Genomic DNA, 24,289 nt, shown 5'->3' on the forward strand with positions numbered 1-24,289 from the left:
AATGAAAATTGACTGGAAAAGTGCCTTTGGGCCTAATTTTCTTTGTTGGATTCAGGAGCTGCACTTTTCCAACACTTCTTCAAATTGTGCTATGCCTGGTGAGGGTGGAAATCCCATTTCTGTTATCTCTGAGGGTCTGCCAGAGATGAGTGACCCGAGATTCTGGTATGGGATCTCTGCCCGTGGCAGTGCCATGTTCGTGCCTTTCATGTGTTCCTGTTGAGAGATGCTTTCCTGAGCTAGGTGACCCTGCCTGGATCTTCCACAAGTCTGAAAGCTTCCAGGATGCTCCCAAGAGTCCCAGTGATCTTTCTTGACAATAGCTTCTGGCACCAATGTTGGGATGATCCATCCAGCATCCTTCCACCAGCATAGCCCCAGAACATCAAATCTGTGCTTCTGTGCTTCGTTTTGATAGACAGTTTTCCAGAGCTCTTGGGGCAAATAAAGAAATACTTCCCAGGTGCAAGGAGGAGTGACATCCTCCAACTTCCTGGGATAATCTTGGGAAGTGTGGGTCTGTACTTTAGTACTGGTGCTCCTTCCTGTCCCATCTACATCCAACCAAGTAGATGGAACTTGTTCTGTGCCAGCTAAAGTATGCTGAAAGCTGAGAGCTTTTTGGTGATGTTGATTACCAGACTAAACTGGTGGCAACAGGATAGCTTTTCAAACCTGTAAAGAAGCTATCTTGAAGTGATCTTCAAGTAGCTTCCTATTTTTAAGTCATTTCAGTTTTCTTCAGGAATTTTCGTAGCTGTCACATCTCATTCTAATCACAAATATGAGTTTTCTCACCTGACTGACAAGGGTTCCTCAAAGCTGTGGTTGTGCACTCCAGTCTTTATAAAAGAAATTGCCCTTGTGCCTTTCAAGAGCAGCTGTTGATCAGGAGCTTCTTCTGTGTAAAGAATTCAGTTTAAGGCTTGCGTGAATCTTCCATCCTGTATCTCCTCTGCAAGCTTTATGAGATGGCCTGAAGTCTCAGAATCAATCTGATGCTCTCCAAGTCTTGACTCCCACCCAGGAGAGGCCAGTTTCATGCCAAATCTGAAAAGGACAGGTTCTTCTTCTAAAAGGATAACCCTGATAGTGAATTTGAGTATTTGAAACGCTTCAGGAAAAAAAAATGAGGCAAATAAATTTTTTTAATGCTGTTTCTGTTAATATAAGTGCTGTGTAAAATAGGGTTGTATCTTCAGAATCTGCTACAGATCTTCTTGGCCAGAGATACTTCAGCATCCAGCATGTTAAGATGCCCTTAGTGGATTTCTGTACATGCAAAGCAACAACTTTGTTCTAAGTTCTGTGACTGCAGCTGATGTGATTTTTCAGAATTAACATCTTGATCGGTTGCCAGCAGGAGAGTGCAGTACAATACCTGATATTAGCAAAGGGAAGGTAAGGTTACCTACAAAAAGGGGAATTTTTTTTTTCTGTTTTGCTGGAGGCAAAAAGGCAAAAGAGCCATCACAGAAAAAAAAAAAATGTTATTTGCCAATAACTCCTTTCCAGCAGTCTCCTGTGGAGCAGGCATCCACAGCAATTCAGTGCATTCAGCTTTACCTTGGAGATGGACAGAATAATAGGGGATGGGAGAGAATAATGAGAGAGCAAAAAAACCAAACAACAAACCAAACTACAACCCCACAAACCCACTGAGTGAAATATCATTTCTATTGATTTGTTTTGTGGAATAGTGTGGCATGTTGGGCTGTTTAGTCCCACAATAGGAGAGAATGGCAAAATGGATCTGCGGTTCCAGGGGGGGAAAAAATGGGGGGAGGGGGAAGATGGTCTTTTATCCACTAGTACAATTCTGAAATGCAGTAAATACAAGTTGTATGGGGTTAGAAGTTCACTGCAGTGTGCAAACCATAGTCCTATTTAAAGTGCATCCTCCATTAGAGCAATGCTGTCTTGTGGAAAAACTACCTTCCCTTTGGAGGACCAAGCTGTGGTGTAATTAGGATAATTATTTTTTCAATTGATGTCTTTTATCTTATTTTTCTAGCTAGTTGTGGGCTTTTTAACTTGGGATATCTTTTAGAAGTCACTAATAAGAAAAACTGAGCAACTGTTGGCTGCTGAAGTGAGTCAGCTGAGGGGTGTTTTTTGCTTAACTTGGTCCAGTGGGAACAGATAATAATCTGGTGTATAAGAAAGGCTCCATTTCTTAAAGGCTGTGGTCTCCATTCCTAACAAAGTGTCTGTGCTGGGGACCTTTTCTGAACCAGGCTTTTATCAGATGCAAACCATAAAGGCACCAGCAAGGCAAGGTAGCTGTGGCTGCACTACTTTTTATCTCTGTACAGCAAGTCCTGTGTGCTGGAGGAAAATCTGATTCTGTCAGTGCAGCTTCACATGGCTGCTCTTCCCACCTGCCCCTTGGAACCAGGAGGGAGCTGGGGAGTCATTCTGTGTTTTCTGTCAGGATCAGTAATGTCCTGGAGCTCATGCTGGATGAGCACCACGAGACAAGGACCTTTCTCAAAAGCTTCACCTGTGTTAAATTCTTTCTCTAAACCACGGCAGCCTAATTAAGAGCTTTTTGTGCCTTATCATATTTGATGGCTCCTGAGGTGAGGGCTTCACACCTCACAGCATTTCAGGGGGGCAGCGCTGTGCAGGTTGAGAACTGCTGGTGTCAGTAATTACAAGGAGGAAAATAGCTCAGCTGCTTGGCTGCCACGTGTGTCATTGCATGCTCCATAAAGATGATGAGGTTTCCTGCTGCTCCCTTCTGACAGGGCTCAGTGCCTGGTGCTCTCAGTGCTGAGATCTTGTATTGTATCAGAGCAAAGAGATCTCATGCAGGAAATGTTCACCTCTCTTTAAACAACACCTCCACATGAGGAAATGTTGTAACATGTGCTCCTTGTGGTTGAATTTTGCACTCCTTTTGTGATGCTCGTAATCCCCAAACCTGCTGCCACTCCCCTGGGATATTGCTGCAAAAAAAAGTACAAAATAGTCAGGAATTCAGTGACAGGCAGAACTTGTTCTATAGTGGTTAGGGGTGAATTGGGTGCCCCTTATAATGTGTCAAGAAAGGTAAAATTGCCCAAACCTATGGTGTATTTTTGCAAAATCCTGAGATGCTCATTTATTTAGCCAATTTGGAAAACAGTGCCTGAAATTCTCATCTGATAATAAGATAATATACTATTGTTACATACTATGTGTCAATATGAAAAGATATTCAACTAACTGCATTTTAAGGCCCAGTGACTAGCAAGTTTTTGTGCCATTTTTACGTGTCTCTACAGAGCACATGAGCACCTGGCTCTCCAGTGCCATTTACCAGGTAACTCTGATTTTTTATCAGGCTGTCAGAAAAGCCCTCATCTGAGATTTACTGCAATAGAAGGCAGGGAGACAAAAATTAGTCTATTTACTTCTCTCAGCCTCTTACCCACATTGCCACTGCTCCCTCTCCAGTCAAATGAGGTCAATCAGCTTGACAGCCCCATCCCCTCCACTAAACCTTTAGTTGAGGAGAGCAGCTCCAGCAAGGCACAGAAGGTCAAAATCTTGACAGAGAATTAGGCACTGAATGTCCGTGGGGCCACATGCCCTAGTTAGGGACAGATTTGCTGGTGACTCTGCCAGCACCGTGTCTTAGTGCACCCACCAACCCAGGGACATCTCACTCAGCTAAGGGAGACTTTTCCTCCCATTTTCTGGGTTAAACATCCTGTCTCAGCTCAGCCACCCTATTATCCCTACCAGCCTGATCACATCACTGCTTCCTGTCAGGTATTTTCCATCTCCACTCATGACCCATCTCTGCCTCTCTTTTCTTAGTGTGTGATTGCTCATCTTGACCTCAGCTCATAACCCTTTATCTCCTAATCTTTCTTGCCTTTGTGTGTGATTTTTTTTGCCTCCTCTTAAACTTGCCATCTATAAAGCAAAAGTCAGCTGGTATTAGGAGGTAAACAGGAGTGTATTACATCCCCATGTTTGCAGGCTGAGAAGAAACAGTGATGGTCTTCACCCAAGCTGTGAATCAGAGCCCCCCAAAATAAAAGATTTGCTTTTCAAAAGGGATACATTTAGAGAAAAGGAAATGCATCTTTCATTCTCTGGTTTCATTCTCTTGAAGACCTCTCTGGTTTTCAAGCATCTCAGAGATTGAACTCTGGTGTTCTAGCCCACAGCAATGCACACTGTAAGCAATGAGGAGAACAGCTGAAAAAATGCAAACTTGAAGTTTTCATTGGCCTTCCTCAGCACATACTTTGGGGAAAAAGCTTCATTAGGAGCGGTGGAAATGCTGCCACTGCAAAAGATCAGCGTGTCCTAGGAGCATGGAGTTTTCTCCATGAGTTTTTTGAACATCAGACCTCAAGCAACTGTGTGACCTTAATCCCTGTCTTGAAAGCAGAGCCCTCATCCTGGTTTAAAAATCTAAGCAGGTAAACAAAGCTTAGGTATTCCAGAAGCCACTGTAATGTGCTCACTTTTCCAGTAAAGTCCCTTCCTAGCCACAGAAAAACGCACAGGACTGGGAAGACAGGTAACAGAGATAAATATAAAATAGGTTCATGTCCTCTGAAGGAAAATTACAAAAGAGGGATCTTAAAAATGTCCTAAAATTATTTTAAAATTAAATGTGAATTTCTATTTCTACTAAACCCCCTGATCTCATGAGTCTTCACATGGCATTTATTCTTTTCTTTTTTTTTTTTAAGAAAGAGATTTAAAATGAAAGCAGTAATTTTGAACTTAATTCTTCACTCTAAAGGTTTCGCTTCAAACCTGGTTAGATTGAATGCTTGCACTAAAAATAAGCTTGGAAAAATCAAGTTTACCATGTTAAATATTAATTCAATTTGCAAATATGTGCAGAGTCTTAAGGAGCTTATCTATCCTGGACAAGACATAAAACCTGAATTCTCTTGTAGATGTGAGAAGAACCAACAGTTTTCTCAGCATTACTGCCCTGAAGTAAAACAAGTATAGAAAGAAAATCAGCCAGTATAAGTTATCTTTTTGCCTGCAAAACTTTCTGTGCTGGGCTGCCTGGCCTGGCTTCCCCCTCTGCCAGCACTGGCAATAAAACAAAACAAGCCTCCCATCCCTCTTACGGGAATAGCTGCCTTGGGTTTCCAGCAAGGGGGAAAACTCTGGTGCCCCATTCTGCAGCTGGCTGTGTTGCAGAAACGGGCTGTTTGTTGGGGATGAGCTATTTGTTGGGTGCAGGGAAAATTCGGGGCTCAATGTGAGTCAACAGCAAGTTCTGTTTATTGAAGAGAGAATCAGACACTTATACAGCAAGTAATAAGCTCATGAATATTCCGTAATTTACACCGTCCATTGGCCACACCACAACATCAGCTCTTCCCCATTCCTTAGGGGTTGCATCTCTCTTTTCTCATGTCTCTTTCACTATTTGTTATGATACTACAGCTAGGCCCAAGGACACGCTATCTTGCAGGTGCAGGACTTGGAATTATCCACAGCCTTGTGCTTTTCCAGTCTCTAGTCAGCTAAAATCCCAACATGGCTGAGCTTCCTGTGGTGCCTCTCACGTGTAGCGCACCACCAGGAGTCCCAGGTCCTGGTCAGAGGCTCCTTGGGCAGCAGGGCTGGGGTCACCACCAACGTGGCCTCGTGCTCCACACGCGGCTGGCTGGGATGTCTCTGCTCGTCTGGAAGCAAGGCAGCGTCCTGGGGGTCTTTGTGGTCAGCATGACCTTGAGATGTGTTAGTGAGTCTTTTTTCTCAGTCTGGCAACTGAAGAAGGGATCAGGATTCTTCTGTTCTGGTTTTCAGGGTTGTTTATTTTCTGTTATCTGTAACATTCTTTCCCTGGCCTGCTGAGGCCTGTTCAGCAGGTCAGTCAGTGGCACACTGCCCGCCTTCAGGGAGGTATTGTCTTTTTATACTAAAACCTACACGTACTTTATTTACAATTTTCCAATACTATCGCCTATATTAGACATCCATCTGTACCCTAAACCAATCCAAAACCATCACCCAGAAGATGGTGGCTAGGAAGAAGGAGAAAGGAGGACAAGGCACACCCAGATCCCTCCATCTTGGGACCCCAAGCCCCCATTGTAAAAACCTCAAAATTCTACTTTTCACCCTGTGACAAACTAACTATCATTCTACTTAAACTTTTGTGGCTTGTAGATCCTCATATAAGGTTGGTGATTTTTTCCATGGGTCAAAAGCAAAGGCACAGGGGTCTTGGGCTCTGAGCCAAGGTCTCTGAGCCCCCTGGCAGGGGCTCAAGCCATCCAGGACAGCCAAAGGAATGTCCTGGATTCCAACAGGAGTGGAGACAAGGGGAGGGTCATAGGTTTGCTCTGACTTCTGCAGAGCAGGCAGTGCTGCTGCTGGCCCTCCAGAATCTTTGAACTGGTACAAAGAGCTTTTCTTGAGCAGGCAGTGTGGGTGAGCTTTGACTTTTTGCATCCACCTTTGCCAGAGAGGTTGATGAGTGGCTGGTGCAGGCTCTGGTCCAACAGTGCTACAGCTGAAGGTGCCCTTCTCCAGCAGAGAAATGCTGTGCTGGGGATTTAGTTCCAGTTTTTCAAAGAGCTGGCTGGAAAACAAACATTCTGTTTCAAAGAGGGGAAAATCAGAAGAAGCCTAAGCTTCAGTATCTGATTTTTTCCAGAGGTTTACAGCTTTCCTTAATGCAGGCAGATTCCTATATCTGATTTTCCTGCCCCCTGCAGTACCTTCCTAAAATAAAGATTTATTTGCAGGGGCAAGAGACTCTTATCTCTGTCTCCGGCATGACTTCTCTACCTGATAACCTCCATTTTAAAGGAGATCTCACTTTCAGTCCTTACTTTGAACAGGCAGGAAGGATAGGAGCCCAGTGTGCCTACATCCTGTATGTACATCTTGCTCTCTGAAAAATTTGGTCAGAATATCCAGTCTAATCTGAAACCAAACCAAAAAGAGAAGATTGGAAGGAAAAAAAAACCACTAATCTTCTCAGTTTATCATTAAATCAGAATTAGAAACTAGTCTTAAAAAAAAAACTTCACTGGAATCTGCCCAATTTCAAACATCCACAGAGCAATCTTCATGTAAATCTCCTTCTACAGTCACAATCCCTACAATCAATCACAGCTATATCTTTATATCTGAATGTCCCTAGTGTCTTTTTTGGTTGTTTTTTCTTTTTTTCTTTTAACCTATTGTCAGAGTCTGTATACATCTTTATCAAAAAAAGGTATTTACAGAACTGGAAAAAGCCCCTGCTCCTGCTTTTTTTTTGCCTGGAGAGCAATGAATCTGACATTACCTCAGGATTTTATCTATTTAGCCCCATCTGCAGGCTGTGTCCATGAGCTGTGCCATACATATCCTCGATGTCTCTCTTCAGTCAAGCGCTGCCAGGGCGTGAGGCATCCCCTGGAGCCTGTCTGACCCAAATTAGGTGCAGAAATTGCAGTTAAGGACAGCTGATTGATCCAAGGTGAGAATGGTGCAGAGCTCAAGGTGCCGAGTGGGGCTGTAAAGGGCTGGGAAATGCTGCATCTTTGCTGGAAATGTAGGGAAGGACCTCAGTTCTGTCTTCCACCATTCACTTACATTCCTGGCTGCTGGTGCTGATCCCTTTCCATCCAGAGAGGGGCTGTGATACTGCCCATGTCCCTTCCAGTCCCTAGGGATCATTCCTTTGGAGTTCCCCTGTGGGCCAGTCCTGCCCACAGCTTGGTCTTGCTGGTGACCCCAAGGTTGTGCCTGTGTTTGGGAAATGCCTGTGAGAGCAAGAGAGAGGCTGTGCTGCCGCACAAGCCTTCAGAGCTGTCAGTGATGCAGAGACTGAGCAATAGAGTCAGCCAGCTGCTTGCTGGGGAAGTCATGGCTAATACACTTGCACGTCTTCAGCCTTTTCCACCTGTCATGCAGGCTGCCAAACTGCTCTTTTCCCTTGCCTTCTCTTTGCTCCACACTTCTCTTAGGATATCAGACAAATAGACCAACTGCAAAAAGGAACAGAGAGACCAGGAACTGGGTTCAGCCTCTGCTTTCACCACTTACCTGAGGTTTGATCTTTCCCTTCTTGCTTCATGGCCTCTGACTCAGCTTTCTGCTCTGTACCAGCAGAGTGGTACTACTCGCTGTTAATGAAAATACTTTTAAGACTAGATACTTTCAGAGCATTAACATAGGGCATTCCTGAAATTTGTCAAAAGTTATGACAAATTCATGTAGAAATTCTCCTGTGGAAGAAAAGAGACAAATATTTTGAGAGGCCTACAAGACAATGTGATGATAAATCACAGGATCTTATTTTCCAGACTGTTCTGGTTTGCCTTCTCTCTGTTCCCTACCTGGGGGCTGCGTTACAGCTTTGCTCCCAGCAGTTGCAGGCAGCTGCTGTTTGCAGGGGAGGAGCTCCTGTGGCATTATTTATGGCAGCTCTCAGTGAGAGGACAGTGATTTACTGTGTGCCATCTTCTGCAGCTGTGAATTTGCACCACGGCGACAGGGACATCCAGTGGAATCCTGATTTTCAGGCTGACACAGAGGTAGAGAGAGGTGAACTGGCTGGGTAAACATGAAAGCCTGTTAGTATCCTCCTTTGCCTTCCCACAAATAAACTTTTACTTTCTGGAATTCGGAAATTAGAGTTCCAAATAGCCTGGCATTCATGCTTCCATCTCTCCTGCCAGACAACTTTTTTCAAGAGAAGTCTTGATTCTTCCTCTAAAATTGGGTGAACTTTTTTTGTATAGGTCCTCCTCTTTTGCTTCTCCTCCAAACCCCACATCCAACTTCATCTGCCCTTACTAGGGACTGCCCTTACTAGGGAGACTGTCTGTCGCAGACATCTTTTCATTAAAAATCCTTTCTTAGGATTTTTCTTCCTGAGAAGTTGAGAGGCTTCAAGAACAAAATGTAAACAATGGTAATCTGCTGCTGTGGAATGCAACAGGTGCGTCTGTGATTGGCCCATCTTGGATGTTTACAGTTAATGGCCAACCACAGGCCAGTTAGCTTGGACTCTCTGTCCGAGACACAAACCTTTATTATTCATTCCTTTCTATTCTTAGCTTAGCTAGCCTTCTGAAATGAAACTTTTCTTTCTATTCTTTTTTGTATAGTTTTAATGTAATATATATCATAAAATAATAAATCAAGCCTTCTGAACATAGAGTCAACATTCTCGTCTCTTTCCTCACCTGAAAACCCCTGTGGACACTGTCACAGCTGTCTGATGAATTTGTCACCAAACTTGCCCCATGCTCTGAGCTGCACAACTTGCAGTGGCAGCAAGAGGAGCCCCCACCCAGGAACTCTCAGATCTGCCTCTGCCTGCAGAAAGGAGCTCAGTTCTCTGTGCTACCAAAAAAGAGCTGTAGAATTTGACTTCATGCCCTTGATCTTGAAAAAAGATGCACAGATCAACTGAGCAGGCTCATGGGCTTATCCAAATTGAATCTCCGTGCCAAGTCTCTTGGTTTTGACCTATACTATAAAAGTGTTAAATTTCCTGCAAAGCCATTGGCATTCTGCACAGGGAAAGTGATAGAATAACACCAGGGAATGCCTTGCATTTTATTTCTGGGGTTATTTCTTTCGACCACAGTTTATCTGGCACAATGCACAGGAAAATGATGGGATGTGTTTTGTAACATTACACAGGAAATCCTGGCATTGCCTTCTCTCTGTAGCAGTGAGCCATGCTAGTCAGCTGTGTCATGGGACAATGAGCAGGCCCAGCTTAGTGGCCCCTGTGGGAAGCTGCATGGGAAGCTGCTTCATGAGCTGTGTCTACTGGAGAGGGAGTAAAGGGAGAAGGAGGCAAAGGTTCATTTATTTGCTCCCAAGATTCCTCCTCTGAGGTTGGCATGGTGGAAATTGCCAAACTGCAAGTGGTATTAATAATTCCATGAAAGACATGGCTGTAGGTACAATAATGCAGGGCAAGCGAGCCCGTTATCTGGTCTGGCTGGCTATGAAAGACTTTTGCTCCAAGGCATCTGCTGTAATTGAAGATTTGGTTGGTCAAGCTGCAGAATTCTTTTAGGATGCAAGTGATGTGTGCTGTCATTGCTATGCAAGCTTATGTTTCCTTTTTCCTATTCTGAGCTGAATAGATTGTAACCTTCAGGTCAGTAATCAGTGTGTGAATAATATGGACCTACATTTCAGAGGAAAAAAGGTATGAGGTGAAATGCAAAACTTCAGATCTTCCTGCTAGTTAGTTCTTTTCTGCTCTGCTTCCTCCAGCAGCAAAAGTAATGGTAGGTCTTGATTGTTCTGCATTGTTCCAAAGCACTAAAATCCAGAGGCAAAAAAAAAAAAAAAAAAAAATTAACATTACACACATGAACAGGTAGAGCCCTTGCTTATTGAAATGCAGAGGGGACCAGGGGACCTGATTAGGCAAATTTTGTGAGACAAGAATACAGCCAAGCTCCTGAAAAATGGCAACATTACCAGGGAGATGCTTTTATTAACAGAATAAACACTCAGTCCTCCTGCAGATTGTTATCCAGATTGAATGGCACTTGGTTCTTATGAAGACACTTCTGCAAAACATGCAAATCTCAGGTAGTGTGATCCTTCAAGCAAACACCATGCTGCTTTAAAGTTTGATTCTGATCGTGCAAAGTAGCTTGCAGCCCCTTTGAACAGACACAACAGTGAAAGGTGTGCAATACACCATGAGTTCTTAACTTTCCTAAACGCCAGCAGCTAGCAGGGTTTCTGTGCCAAGCTTTTTCACCTCTCCACATTGCTGGTGGCCCTGGGAGAGCACAGGAAAGGATTTCAATCCCTAGGCAGTTTTCCTGTTGGCAGAACACCTACGGACACAGAGGTGACAGCCTGGCATGCTGATGCCTTCCTGAAATTGATCACTCAATCTGGTGAAGAAGAGCAACTTCCTACCTCCTACCTTATCTCCCCATCCATAAGAGCAGCAGGGTTGCAAAAAGCAGCAGCAGCAGCACAGCCCATGGGATCATGCTGCACACAAATGAAGCAGAGCACTGCGCTCAGGCAGCTTCTTGCTTGAAAAGTTGTACTGCTTTATCTTTCATAATCTTCTTTTAGGAGAGGTTAAAACCCTCCTTTGGGGGATCTGAAAAAGATCTGAATGCTCATGGAGGCAGAGACATTGATGATCTCATGTCTTTGAGGAAGTCTTACCTAATGCTGGTTGGAAGGGAGAGTAGGCAGAGCAAGCCCCAAGCCAGCCAAGGTGCCCTAAGCAATATTTCCAGGGTGTCCATCTCAGGCAGATCTGATTGTAACCTGGGCCAGGCTTGTGTCAAAAGTGTGGTTTGATACATGCTCAGCTTTAACAGCACAAGTAGAATCCCTCAAACCTCAAAGTGGTTTAGAACATAATAATAATATTAGAATAAGAAATACCATTTTTTTAAAGTATAGTCCAATCCACTCTTTGATGCCTCTGGTAAATTCAGCGGGGACTCTTACAATTTATAGGCAGAATTGTGGCTTTTCCTTAGGCTTTTCTGGATAGCTTCTATACTGCTGTGTGTATTTGAAGAGTGTTCATTGATATGATCTGAGGAAACATTTAAAGAGGGAATGTATTTCAGGGTATCTCTAGAAATGGTTCCTCTATGAAATGCTTTTGCTTGGGAAAACAAATCAAAGTAATGAATTAAGTTTTGGAGTAATAATATATCCTGTATAGTAATCTTAAATATTTTTTACTTTTATTGTCCAAAGGATTGTCTGGAAAGGTTCCTCAGTATATCTTGAAATGTATAAGGTTGGTTATTGCATGTTCATGTACACAAGTAGTGGTTTCAGACCTCAGTGTTTTTAAAACCCTGTATGGGAATGAATCTGGGAAGCTTTCACTGCTGTAACCAAGTACCAAGAAGATAAAAGCATTTGAGGTATTTTTAAATGTCATATTTCAGACACAAAGAGTATTACTGTGATTTGATCTTCAGACTCTCTATTTATCTGTCTAGCCTCTCCTATTTTATCAACAACTCTGTTCACCTTGGAGATAGCTATAAGCTATTGATTCAGGGTCTCTAAAATCCAAATTATGATATTTAACTCAAGATATGTAAATCATTCATTTAAATACTGTCAAAAAGGAAATTTTGACAATTTTCTTTTTAATTTTTAAGGGCTTTTAAAAAAAGCACTGTACAAGCAGTTTAAAACATGAGAGAATCATCAGCCAAATATTTTTGTCATATTTGCTTAGGTAAATAGCAGGTAAATGTCAAATATGCAAGGGCCACCTAGATCTCTTACTTTTAAAAAGAGCTGTTCTAGACTGTCACTTCAAGGGACTTAGTGTAGCTGATGTGTCTTGTGTTTCTCAAAATATAGATGCAGGTAGTTTGGCTAAGAATGAGGCTTTGCACTGCACCCCAAGCAAACATGATCATGCCCAGGTTCTTACAGTGAAATTAAAGATCTTTTCCTGCACCCAATAACCCAAATATCACAGTGTGCTCAAGGATGCTGCTGACATTTTCAAAGACCACCCAGGGTGTTGCCTTTCTGACTGCAGATATGCTCTGGGTCTTCATGGGACTCTCTCTCTTTTCCTTTCCAGCTCTCTTGAGTCTCTTCCACTTGCTCTCATTCTGCCTCTTGTGAAGTCATTGGAGCCCAGTTTTGATACTAGCAAATACCATATTGTCATAGCTGGAATAAGGGCTTGACTTCTAAAGGTAGCCTAAACATATACAATATATGAAAAATGAAGTTCACTAGTCATCACAATTCTTAAGATCATAAGATGTGAATAATTTTATTTTTAACGTAATTGCCTCTTAGCTGAAGGTTTGTGTGTTCATGCAGTGCTAGGTCAGGTTCAGTGAACTAGTTTATTTATCCTTCTCACAGCACATCAACAGAGGGTCTAAACAGATTAGTTAAAGCTGTTCCTTATGATCTAATTTTAAAAAAATTCCTTAAAAAAAAGGGGCAAATATTTTAGTATTTAATTTTGTTGTTTTCTTAATGCAAGACTTTGGTGTCTGTCTTATTGCTTTGTGCCCAAAAAGTCTGCGAATGCACTTGGAAATAGTAATTAAGCCTAATAATGGTTGGCATCTCAGTCTTGGGGGAAAAAAAACCAATAACAAAGTCAAGCTAAAGTGTTTGTTTCATTTTTTTTCTTTCTCCTGCTAAGCAGGAGAACAATTATTCACAGGGCTTGTTATCCACAGGGCTTCTCAGGTGGGGGTCAGCTGACAAGTGACACTGGAGGAAATGTTCAGTGAGGTGAGAGTTGAGGGAGATGACATCTAAGAAGTATGCAGTGGCTGAAAGGTCAGGTTCCAAGTTTTCCATTGTTGGTTAATGAGGTTTGATTCAGAAAAATGCCACTTTTGCCACAGCATGTCCAGAAGGGTTGGGGCTCCCAGGTACGCTCTATGTTGGGCTCTGCTGTCTGAAAGTTAATGATGAAACTCTGCTGACTTTGGACATTGGGGTTTCCTGACGTTGTGTGAAATTATTGGTTAATTTCAGATATGAGAGGAGCTCCTGATTTATTTACATACTGGGACCTGTATGTAAATAGCCAAATCGTGTATGTAGCACGCCAAATCCTGCTCACTTCTTCTGCAGACTCCACAGGCGACTCTCCCTGCTCTTGCCTTTGGCTTATGGAAATGAGAGCAAGAGGAAAATTAAGTCCAGGGTGTTCATGGGGCCATGAAGTAGTGAATTTTTTATCAAGCTTAGTAACTGTCATTTTTCAAGTAATTTTCTAAAAGAGGGCTGGAATGTGGGTAGTGCACAGCAACCAATGTACCTTGAAAGTACATTTCTTTGTTTTAATAAGGCTGGCGGTGTACCGTGACTCGCCATAATGAATTAATTTGGTGTTTACCATAACAGCACTGAGCTTAATGAACTCATCATATTTATGCAACTGTCTGTAGATGTTCTCTTGTCATTTGGGATTCATAAATAAGTACTAATACTTTTATCGCCGCTTTCTCCTGAGCAGGAAAGTTCTTCACAGTGAAAGGCCATTAAAGCTCACTTCTATTTGTCTGTATAAAAAGTAAGCAGAAGATCTTTAATAACTTGATTTTTATCTTTATGTAGGTTTCTGAATTGTTAGTATGTGCTCAGCAAAGCTGTTCAGCTTGAACAAAACTATTGTAGAGCCATCCTTATCAAATTCCACCAGTCATATAATAAATAGAGTAATATCTCATTTAACTGTAGGTGCCATTTCATTTAAGGTTACCCTTCAGCATTTGAAAGAGAGTATCCATGTAAGTTCAACAGATTTAAGTAAAAAGAAGTTCTCTAAATTGAACAAAGTGATACTAATTTATGGCATCCGAGTGATGATTGCTACATCTTTGGAGGGTAATGGTTTGTTGCTGAACAAAACAGAAGGTCAGCTGCTTTCTCTCTTTTAATATTGTTTGATATGCAAATCCTTAATGCTGAACAGCAGCTCTGGTTTACTACTGCTTCTTCTGTCATCTCTGGAAGGCAAGATGCTTATCCTTGTTTCTGTGCACTGCCTTCCTGCTGACAGCAGTGTGGTGCCGAGCCCTGCTGAAGGGCACATCAGAAGGCGGCCACCTGCCTGCCCTCCTGGGCCTCCCCGGCTGAAATCTGGGCTGAAATCTGCCTGGAGTCCCTGCCACAAAACAGGCTTTGCAGCTGGACCCACGGGCACTCTTTTGCTGGGTTAAATGGTGGGAATGGGTGCAAAGGGAGCGCTGCTTCGTCTAATCTGGCAGCATTTGGCTGCCACACAGCATTTCCTCTCATGGAGCCCATGATTGGCAGCTCATTAAAAAGCTGGCTTAAAAAAAATACCCACAGAGAAAAGCAGAAAACAGTCTCCTCAAAACCAAAAATTCTCACAGATGTCAAGATCTCTAGCTCAAGGAAGGTCTGGTATATGTGTTTATGTAGATATAATGATCTCTTCCAGGTGTTTTGCTCATTTTGCAAGCTCTCCCAACATCGCTTCATCCACTCAGGAGCAGGCACTGGCAGTGCTCCCCTCTTTCTTTCACCTCAGGGCAATGACTTCTGCCCTACACTTTCCCATACATCCTTCTTATGGCTGAAATTTGATGTTATAAGTATTATAAATATTATTTATGACATCAAAGTCAAGGCTTTGAGCACCAATGTGTGTCTCCGATGAGGGTGAAATATGAAAACTCACCAGGTCTCAGCAAGACAGTGAGGTACCACTGAGAGGGGAGAGGAGATGAAAAGGACTCCAGAGTCTCCTACTTGCCCTGTTCCATTCTTATTTCCCACTTCCTTCCCCATGAGGAAGCCAGCCAGGCTAGGCAGCAGCCATCCCTCTCTGGCACCACAGCCCCAAGCCAGCCTTCCAGGTGGCACCAGTGAGAGCTGCTCTACTGCCAGAAGAGGAGCCTGCTTTGCCAAAACCTAAAGCTTGCTCAGGGAGATGCAACAGGAGCTGGCATCACTCCAGTTATTGCAGTGAAAGATTTAAGCAGTTGCTTCACTGAAGTAAAAAGCCCACAAACACTCCTGGTGGGTCCCTACCTGTCTGCTTTGATGATTGAAGGATGCTTACAAACCGGCTTTTATATCTTGCTTGAAGAGGAGAACCAAATTCTGAAGACTTTGTATCAGATTTCTGACAGAAAAGCTCCAGTGAGGAGGTTTTGCACGAGGAATGATTTTTGCCTAGCCACTGCAGGAGTTACCAGAGGTCTTGTCGCTGCCATCCCATCTGCAAGCACTGAGTGCTCCCAAAGGTGACCCATGAGAGCCCCCTGTGAGCCAGCACAAGGGCTGAGACCTTGGCTCAGGCTCCTGAGGTAGAGCCCACCAAGGTACTCAACTAAAGCATTTTTATTTTTATTATTTACAGTTTTCATCCCTTCAGCAGTGGGCATTCATTACCTTGGGTCTGCAAATCTGCTCTCTGTAGCTGTCTGATCTGCTGACTAGAGCCAAACACCTCATCCTTAGTGCATCCTCTTCCTTATCAGTGCCAGTGGGGAAGTTATCCCTGTGGACAACATGTTCCTGGTGCAGGAAGCTGATATTCAGTCACCTTTGACATCCCAGAACATGCATTGGCATTTCCAATATCATTGTAAATAGCCTCTCATATCTCATGCTCACTACTGATAGCTGAGAATGAAATTAGATCAAAAAAGGTGTTGTCACAGAGGTCTCAATTTCAGAGCATTTGTGACACCATGCTATCACATTAAGTTGGGTTTTTTATCTGTGGGTATTTTCGAGAGCAATTTCATTTCAGTGCCAGCAGCAAAGTATTTTACTAACTGGAATCCACTCCTATTCCCATTGATTCATTAGGATTTGTTCACATCCCTGTTAGATTTGGAAAGCACAGCCAGCTTTATTTTCTGTGTTTATATCCACGAGACATCACTGGGCACTGTGAATTCAGAGCCAAATTAGTTAAAACGCACACAGACCCTTTCATTTGTGCAGCTCAATAAATTTATGTCATTGCCTTGAAAAATGTAACTCTAACACTTTGCTTGCTAAAGAAAAATATATTTAAGACCTGCACTGTCCATAAGCCAGTTTTAAAGGTCATGGTTTTTGGACAAATCAGATTATTTCAATATACAGGCTTCTTTTGTAAGCTTTTTAAGACTATGATATTTCAAAACATCAGGAACTCATGCACCCTGCTTATTCATTTCCACTGGCTTATGTCTCACAGTACTACTCCATACAAATAAGCAGGTTCAAAAGAGCCATTGAGGAAAAAATTCAGTTGTAAAAATCTGGGACTAGGAAGGAGAGGCACTTGGCTGGAATTATAGCATTGGAAGATCATCATAATTCAGAACATTTACTTAATGCCTTATTACTTTAGTCATTTATTAAATTTGAAAATCAAATAACGAAGTGATTGTAGTGTCTGCCACCCAACAGGTACGTCTGATTAGCGTATCGGGGAAGCCACCAGAAGCTGCGGCAAATCCCGGTATTTTTATGGAAAGAGTGCCATCGTGTGGGAGCCTCCTTGCAGCACGCAGGGATAGCAGAACCCGTGTGCAGGCGTGCCTGCTTGCAAGGAGCCTCCCTTCCACCTTTGTTTTCCCTGGAATTTCCATAAAAGCGCAATTTTCGTTTCTGACAGTGAGCCACAAAGATAAGAACTTTCATAACTAGGAACAGGTTAGAAGCGTTAAATCTCCTTAATATGTAAACTATTCTTTTGATTCCATAAACAGGTGAGTTCTGAAATGGAGTGTTTCTGAAGCCTTACAGAAGCAGAATCTCCCTCTTTCTCTGAATGTCATTAACATAGTTAGATATTGGTGTTCTTTTCATTTCTCTCAGTATATATTGTATCCCTCAACATCTGTTTGCAGCTGCAGTTTTACATGGCTTCATTATAACCTTTCCACTTCTTGAGCTCTCCCATGTAATAATACCAATACTATCCCCAATTTCTACTTCCATGTTTTATGTTTTCCTTTAAAGAATTGAACTTGTATGTTACACCCATAAAGAAAATTGCCAATAATTGCCAGGGGTACAATTAGGGATAAATCTCCGTTAAGGAACAAGCCAAAGCTCAGTGTCTTTATGCAAATGCCTTTTGTTAAAAAGATGTCTTGTGTAATCAGGAATTATACTGACAAGTGAAGAATCATTTAATTAATGAGAATAGAGCAATCATTTGGATGGTTCATTCTATTCCTGACTGAATAAAAGAGAGAAAATCACCCTGCTCAGGGATTAGAGCCACTGCTGGAAGAAATAAACCCCATGGATGTTGTTCTGTTACTGCCTTGGGAAGATAGTACAGTAATTCCTAAATATAAAACTATGTATGTTTGGATTAGGCATTGAAAATTAATTTCCTATTACTCCACAAGAACTTACACAAAAGGGTTCTGTTTATTCTGGCTGTCTGCTCCTGCTGACCTCTCAGAATGGAATATTTGGGCCAAAATACTCACCTAAATCCTAGTACAGGATTTCAGGGCAGTGAGAACCAGAACTATAGTGAGTTCTTCCCATAAGGACTGTCTGCCATGATCCAGGGTGAGGTATGGACCCTGTTTGCAGTTGCAGAGCAGTAATCTGGTCTCCAGTTCAGCCCTTTGTTTGGAGCAGGTCAATTTGCCCTGGATCTTTCCCTCTGGGTCTTTGAATTTCACCAGGGGTGGTGATGCCATAAATTCTCTGTTCCACTGTTTGACCTCTCTGATTCTCCTCTTATCTGGTTGGAATTTCTTATCTTCCAGTTTATCCCAGTTGCATCTCCTCCTGTCACTGGGTCTCTACACACTCCCAAGAGGCAGCTGCAGGCAGCAATGGCAGCAGTCCTGCCCGGAGGGAGTGCCATCCCTCCAAAGCTCATCTCAACATTGGTGGCTCATAACATCTATTTAGTCTCTTACAACAAACCAGATTATCCTTGAGATATCCCTGCTCCACCAGAAAGCTTCAGGATGAGGCTTCCCTAGGTTGTCTCTGGGTTTGGGAGAAGTCAAAATATAGTCCAGGCAACTCTGACCTTGAATACTTTTCTCCATGGTGGGACCTTGAGCAATGTACTGTCAGAGGCACTGCACAGAATTTGTCCCATTCTTACAAACTCAAAGCTACATGAACAAGGTGGTTCTGACATCCCTGAGAACTCATGTGTCACCTGTGATCTGTCCTTTTAGGGCACTGTTCCCTCTGGGACAGCACAGAGGTGAACAAGCTGCTCCCCTCTGAACAGGTCATGATCTCAGCCTCCAGACACAGTGCTAGGTGGGAAGTGGGAGCTCCCTCCAGACCTGTGCTGGGATTTCAGCCACTGGTGGCTGTGCCAAGCCTCCCATTCCTGGCAAGCCCACAGGACAAGTATGTGGCCATTTGGATGTGCCATAGCAAATTAGGTGGCCTCATGGACAGAACTACCAGCTGAAGCAGCATCAGAGACAGTCACCTGTGCACAGAGCAGCTGCCCTGTGGGCCCCAGGTGCATTCAAGCTCCCTTTTGAGGCTGATGGAGATCACTGCACTGAGCTGTTGTGGTAGCCCTGGGACAGTGGGACAGCTTTCCTTCCTCCTGCAGTGCACTACAGTCTCTCTGGTAGCAACATCCCAGACCTCTGTTGGTTTGTGTGCACTTGGACTTTTTTGCATGCTATGTCAAATGATTGGGTTGGAATTGTTTGCCTTCCAACACTGAAATAAAAAACAAATTCATTACATGAACGAAAAATTTTCCATTGTTTTATTCTTTTTTGGTGTAATCATTGAATTTTTTATCTTGGACAACCAAGGGTATCCAGCTGTTACTCTAGTAATTTCTGAATGCTTTAAAAAAAACCCTATCTCCTCAGAAATAAATGGAGTAAATATGAAAATATTCTTCCAAACACAATTCTCATTTCTCAAACATTTCATCCCACAGGAAGTCTAGTTAAATATGTTGTCCTTACAAACTGCCCAGGAAATATTTGGCAGGAGGCTGGGTATGTAGGTCCAAGGACAAGTGAATTCCACAGCAAGGAACCTTCCTGTGGAACCACTTATCATCAGGTTGCATTCTGACATTAGGCAAGACTGCTTTAGGTCATCACTGACTGCAATAAGATGGCTTTGCTCTCTCTTCAAAGCAGCAAATGTAGGTAACCTGATAAAGATCCGTTTGCAACAATGTCGTGTGTAACGTGGTAAATCTGAAATGTATATTCCTTCTGACTGTTTTAATTGAAATGTCTCTCCTCCGATGATTAGGATGCAAAAATATTGTCAGATATCTAATAGACTGTGAAAGTCAGTTGCCCTAGACTAGTAAAAGCCGACTGAGAAAATATAGTGTATGAAGTAAAGCATTTTCACTGAGTTTGTTAAAAGAAGGAAAGAGAGATTTGAGTGCACTTTGCTGTATTTGGAGTGGAACATAGATACCCATATGCTAAGCCTAACAGGCAAACCCACACCCAAGCTTTCTTTTCTGGCTAAATCAGTCTGTGCAGGTTCATCTGCTGCTTGGCTTTCCAAGACTCATGGGGAGGTTGCAGGCAGTCAGATTTACACCCTCACACTCTCATGTGCTGCTGCCCCACTGTAACCCCTGTTTCTGTGCTTTCTCCCCAAGGATTTTGGAGCTGCAGCAGAATGGCGACATGGACGTACTGAAGCATAAGTGGTGGCCGAAGAACGGTCAGTGTGATCTTTACTCATCTGTGGATACCAAACAGAAAGGAGGTGCCCTGGACATAAAAAGTTTTGCAGGTGTTTTCTGCATCCTCGCTGCAGGGATTGTCCTATCCTGTTTCATTGCAATGTTGGAAACGTGGTGGAATAAAAGGAAAGGCTCCCGGGTTCCATCAAAAGAGGTATTAGACCCTCCATTTCTCCTGGGGAATTTTCATGCACCCTAAAGATTGCTGCCTTGACTTTATAGCACTAGAGAGGGTGGGGAATCAAATTCAGAGATACTTCATTAGCTTCCTGATTTTTTAACGTAAATGATGTTCCTCAAAATCTTTCCAGCTATTCTTTCTAGAAAAGCTTGAATAAAAATAAATGTATATTGATGATGTATAAATATGCAACTATTCTGAGTAAAACACAATTGTTACTTGTGGAATAGTACATTATTAATACATCAATATTCAGTTCATTGTTCCCATTGGTGACAGCTAATTCTCACTAGGTGTCTTGGCTTCTTCTTGAAAAATATGTCCCCTAAGCTCAGTGGCTGAGTCATTTAAAATACATTGGCAAAATTTGCCCCTTAAATCAGCTGTTAGCTTCTTGCATAAGCTTGTGCCCATTTTCAGAAACATTAAACTCTTGAGACTTCCATGAACTTCAGTTCTTTTGATTTCATCTGAAGTACAGGGAAGCAAGACTACATTAGATTTTTCAGGTTCAGGCCAGACATATTTTTGACACCTGGTACAGGCTTGTTTCAGAAAATTTTGTACAGATGCCACAGAGAAATATGTTATTTTACACCTGAGATGAGTTTACTTCTACACCTGCATGTGTAATGCTTTCCTTCCTGTGGTAATCTACCTCTCCCTCTACCAGCCATCTGAGCCTTGTGCAATTTTGCACCAAATTACTTTTATTCATAATTAACTTTTTACCTCTACAAAATGCTAAAAAGAAAATTAGGGACAAAATGATTTATTAAAATATCCTTGGAAGCAACACCCAAACCTAAACCTAAATAAGAGCATAAATGTAGCACTATCAAAACCAGCTTTTTTGTCTCTGTAGCTTAGGCACATCTGTGTAGCTTGTGGGGTATTGATGTTAATTTTTGTGCAGTGGTCTTGCCTTCTCTGCAGTTTCTCCATTGTGTTTATTCCTGCTAATCAAATGCTGTCTAATCAGGCAGGATTAATTACACTACCTAATTAGACAACATTGGCACTGATGTTAAAATACATTTAATCTTTTCTTGCCTGTTTTAATTCCCAAGCTTTTTTTTTTTTCTTTTTTCTTTGTTTCTTTTTCTTTTCTTTTTTGTTCAAGATCTGGACCGGACCATTATTAAAAGGAAAAAAAAAAAGGAATCTCTAGAATTTAAATTGGGTTTCTCAGGAACGGAAACCATGTAGTTTCACCTGGTAAATTATTCTAAAACACTAAAATTTACTTGATTGTTGTTTACCCAAATATTCAGAACTTAACACTTTATATTTATCTGGTGCAAAACATGAAAATCAATAACAAAGGAAAAGAAAAACATGCCAACACAGATATTTTACACAAGTATAAAATTTTCTATTTCAATTTTCAAATGCTGAGAAATTCAAGTGTGTACTTTCCACAAATGGTATAATTTGGCCTCCTTGATCTTTATTATATGGTCATTAGCTTAGCATTTAAACACTCATCTCAACATTAAATTGACAAGCTTGGCTCAAAACTGAGTTTAACGTGGACATACGTGCTGAATGTCCCCATTATCCTGGATTTGGGGGTCATTCAGCAAAGAAATACATCTTAACTAACTTTCTTAAAATTCATTTTAGCTTCCATGAAATCCATTGGCTCTTCCAGGCCACTAGTCCAGAATCGGGGGTCAGATTGGGCCAGTTTGTGGTCAGCAAGCCAACCCTTTTTCCTGGTGGCTGCCATCTTGTGCTCCAGAATGCAAGCATTTATACTGAAAAAAAATTGTCTAATGGTTGCGAAGATAACATTTCGGTCGCGTGCCAGAAGTAACCCATTCACTGATGTCTGCCTGAGTCTGCAGACAGCCTTAAACAGTAGCTCTGAGAGAAGTATGAACCGCCCCAGTAATCTCAATGGGATGTTGACTCTGAAGCCTGATGATAATTTAAATGTGAAAACTGCTGAATATTTCACTACTGATCACACAAGAGAGAAGAGGAAAGATCATATTTTGGAGATATGCACAATCTTACTGTGAGTGGGTCTCATTTTGGTGTATCGATTGGGTGGAGATTGGGTTGTGGGCTAAGCATGGGAGATTATCACCGCTTATATCTTTTCACTGGTCTGACCCTAGCCCCAAATGCATCTCTGTAAAAGAAAGAGGACTACTTTGAGTTAATCTTAGAGGCTCAGAAACTATGAATTTCCAATCTTTTCCCAATTGGCACTTTAAATTACAAAGTATTTGTATGTTTGTTTTTTTTCCAAAATTAAAAACAAACAAACAAAAAAGAAACCAGAAAAAAAAAAGGAAAATATTTAGGACTGTCCCTCAGAGACATAGTCATGACTTGCACACGCTAATCGAGCCTCTGTATATTTATTTAGCTTCTGATGTGGCCCCAGTTCTCCTGCATCCATATGCAGCTCCAAATTTTTTGAGGAGATAGCGTTTGGTGAATGCGTTTGGATTTGATGTCACCTGTGTGGTTGTTATGTGCATCCATGTCTATGTCCACCTGTGAATAAACGATAGACAGAAAGCTAAGTCCAAGGAATGAGCACTGCATTTTTTCCTTCCCGTGATGAGCTCAAACCAAAGCCCTTGTGGTCAGTGATCATCCAGTCCCTGGGAGATCCCTGATGCCCTGTTCCCTTCCCCTTTTTCCCTGGTTTGTCTCCCTGTCCCTGCCCTCGGAGGGTGCAGTCGTGGAGGGGAGCTGGCCTCTCAGTCTCCTCCAGTCGGGCTCTGTGTTCGACGTGGTGCCAGCGCAAATGTTCAGTGATCCATTCTGCTAAGTAGATGAACTCCTGCAGTTTGTTCTAGGTGTGGACTGAGTGCTTGACTTCATTCCTAAAGAAAAGAGGGATCTCAAGCCCATTCGGTATACTAGGAGTCTTGCCATTGATTCAGGGAGCTCTGGATCAAGCCAGTCAATGAATTTCAGTAATCAAGGCTGGAAGTCATCAGTGCACATCTATCGGCTGCCTAATTATCCTCTGTGAGGTCCTAGAGTGTGAGATATTTCTAGTGGCCTGGAAGAGCCAGTAAATTTCACAGAGATTAAGGTAAATTTTAAGGTTAGTTGAAATTGATTTTTGTTCTGAATGAGCTGCACTACTTAGACTGAGGGAATATCCCTGTCCGTGTGTACTTAATGCTGCTTTGAATTAAGCTTTGCAGTTCAGCAGAAATATGTATGTACAACACAGGTGATTTATTGGGTCACCTAGGGCTTTCTCCTCTTTTTTAACTTCTATGAATTTAAATTCTCAATTATGACAAACAAACCCGTTTAAATGAGTTCTCTGGGAAAAAGGGAAAAGGGACAGAGGTAAGAGAAGCAATGATATATTATAATAAATACATCAGGCTGCCTTCTCTTCTCACCCACAAAAGTATAATTCCATCAGAATAGATGGAATTGCTTCTTTGTAGGTGAGGAGATAATTATTCCCTCTGTTGGCATTGTAATTTAAAATTGCCTGGTGTACTCTTTTCTGTTCAATGTCAATGAGTCACCAGTGCTTGGGGTTTTTTCTCTGTATGTTCAGCTTTTCTATACCACAATTTACATTATAAAGGCAAAAAGGAACCTGAGAAGTTTCTAGCCCTTCCTTAAACCCTGAGAGGATGACAAAGATGGCAACCTGATCCCTCAGAGCCTCCCATGTTGACATCCAAATTTAGTTCTCATTGCAGAGTTGAAGAACTGGCATCATTCCAGGCATTTGAGATTATGCAGTTTACTTTTATTCAGCTGTTGCTAGTCTAACCCACCTAGCTCCAAGCTTGCCTTTTCCTGAAAAGCTGCCAGTGGTGCTTTGAGTTTTGTTGTTTGGATCCAGGGTTTGAAGGTAGCTGTGGTGTAAGGGTCTGCCTCAGTTTGGCTTTGCCCACCTGGCCTCAGGCGGTGGGGGAGCTCGCTGGTGACACTCAGGACACCGTCAGCCAAGAGCCAGCTCTAGTCAGTTGTGCCTTGCG

General features: G+C 42.3%; 1 protein-coding gene across 6 annotated transcripts in view; it reads left to right on the forward strand.

Moving 5' to 3' along the window:
* GRID2 (glutamate ionotropic receptor delta type subunit 2) overlaps positions 1-24,289 on the forward strand; it is a 679,311-nt gene that overhangs the window by 652,192 nt on the left and 2,830 nt on the right. The window contains exons 15-17 of one of the 6 annotated variants that reach the window (XR_012580376.1): positions 20,045-20,285; positions 21,939-22,335; positions 23,122-23,373. Coding sequence is in view for 4 of the 6 variants with exons in the window: in XM_026791963.2 (XP_026647764.1) it covers positions 20,045-20,285; positions 21,436-21,483 (289 nt within the window). In the remaining 2 variants the exon portion in view is untranslated. Of the gene's footprint in view, positions 1-20,044; positions 20,286-21,435; positions 21,531-21,938; positions 22,663-23,121; positions 23,374-24,289 lie in introns of those variants that run through there. The other 5 variants (XR_012580377.1, XM_026791963.2, XM_074540922.1 and 2 more) reach the window with 5 other exon arrangements.

The sequence above is a fragment of the Zonotrichia albicollis genome, chromosome 5 (assembly GCF_047830755.1).
Source record: "Zonotrichia albicollis isolate bZonAlb1 chromosome 5, bZonAlb1.hap1, whole genome shotgun sequence".
NCBI lineage: Eukaryota > Metazoa > Chordata > Aves > Passeriformes > Passerellidae > Zonotrichia > Zonotrichia albicollis.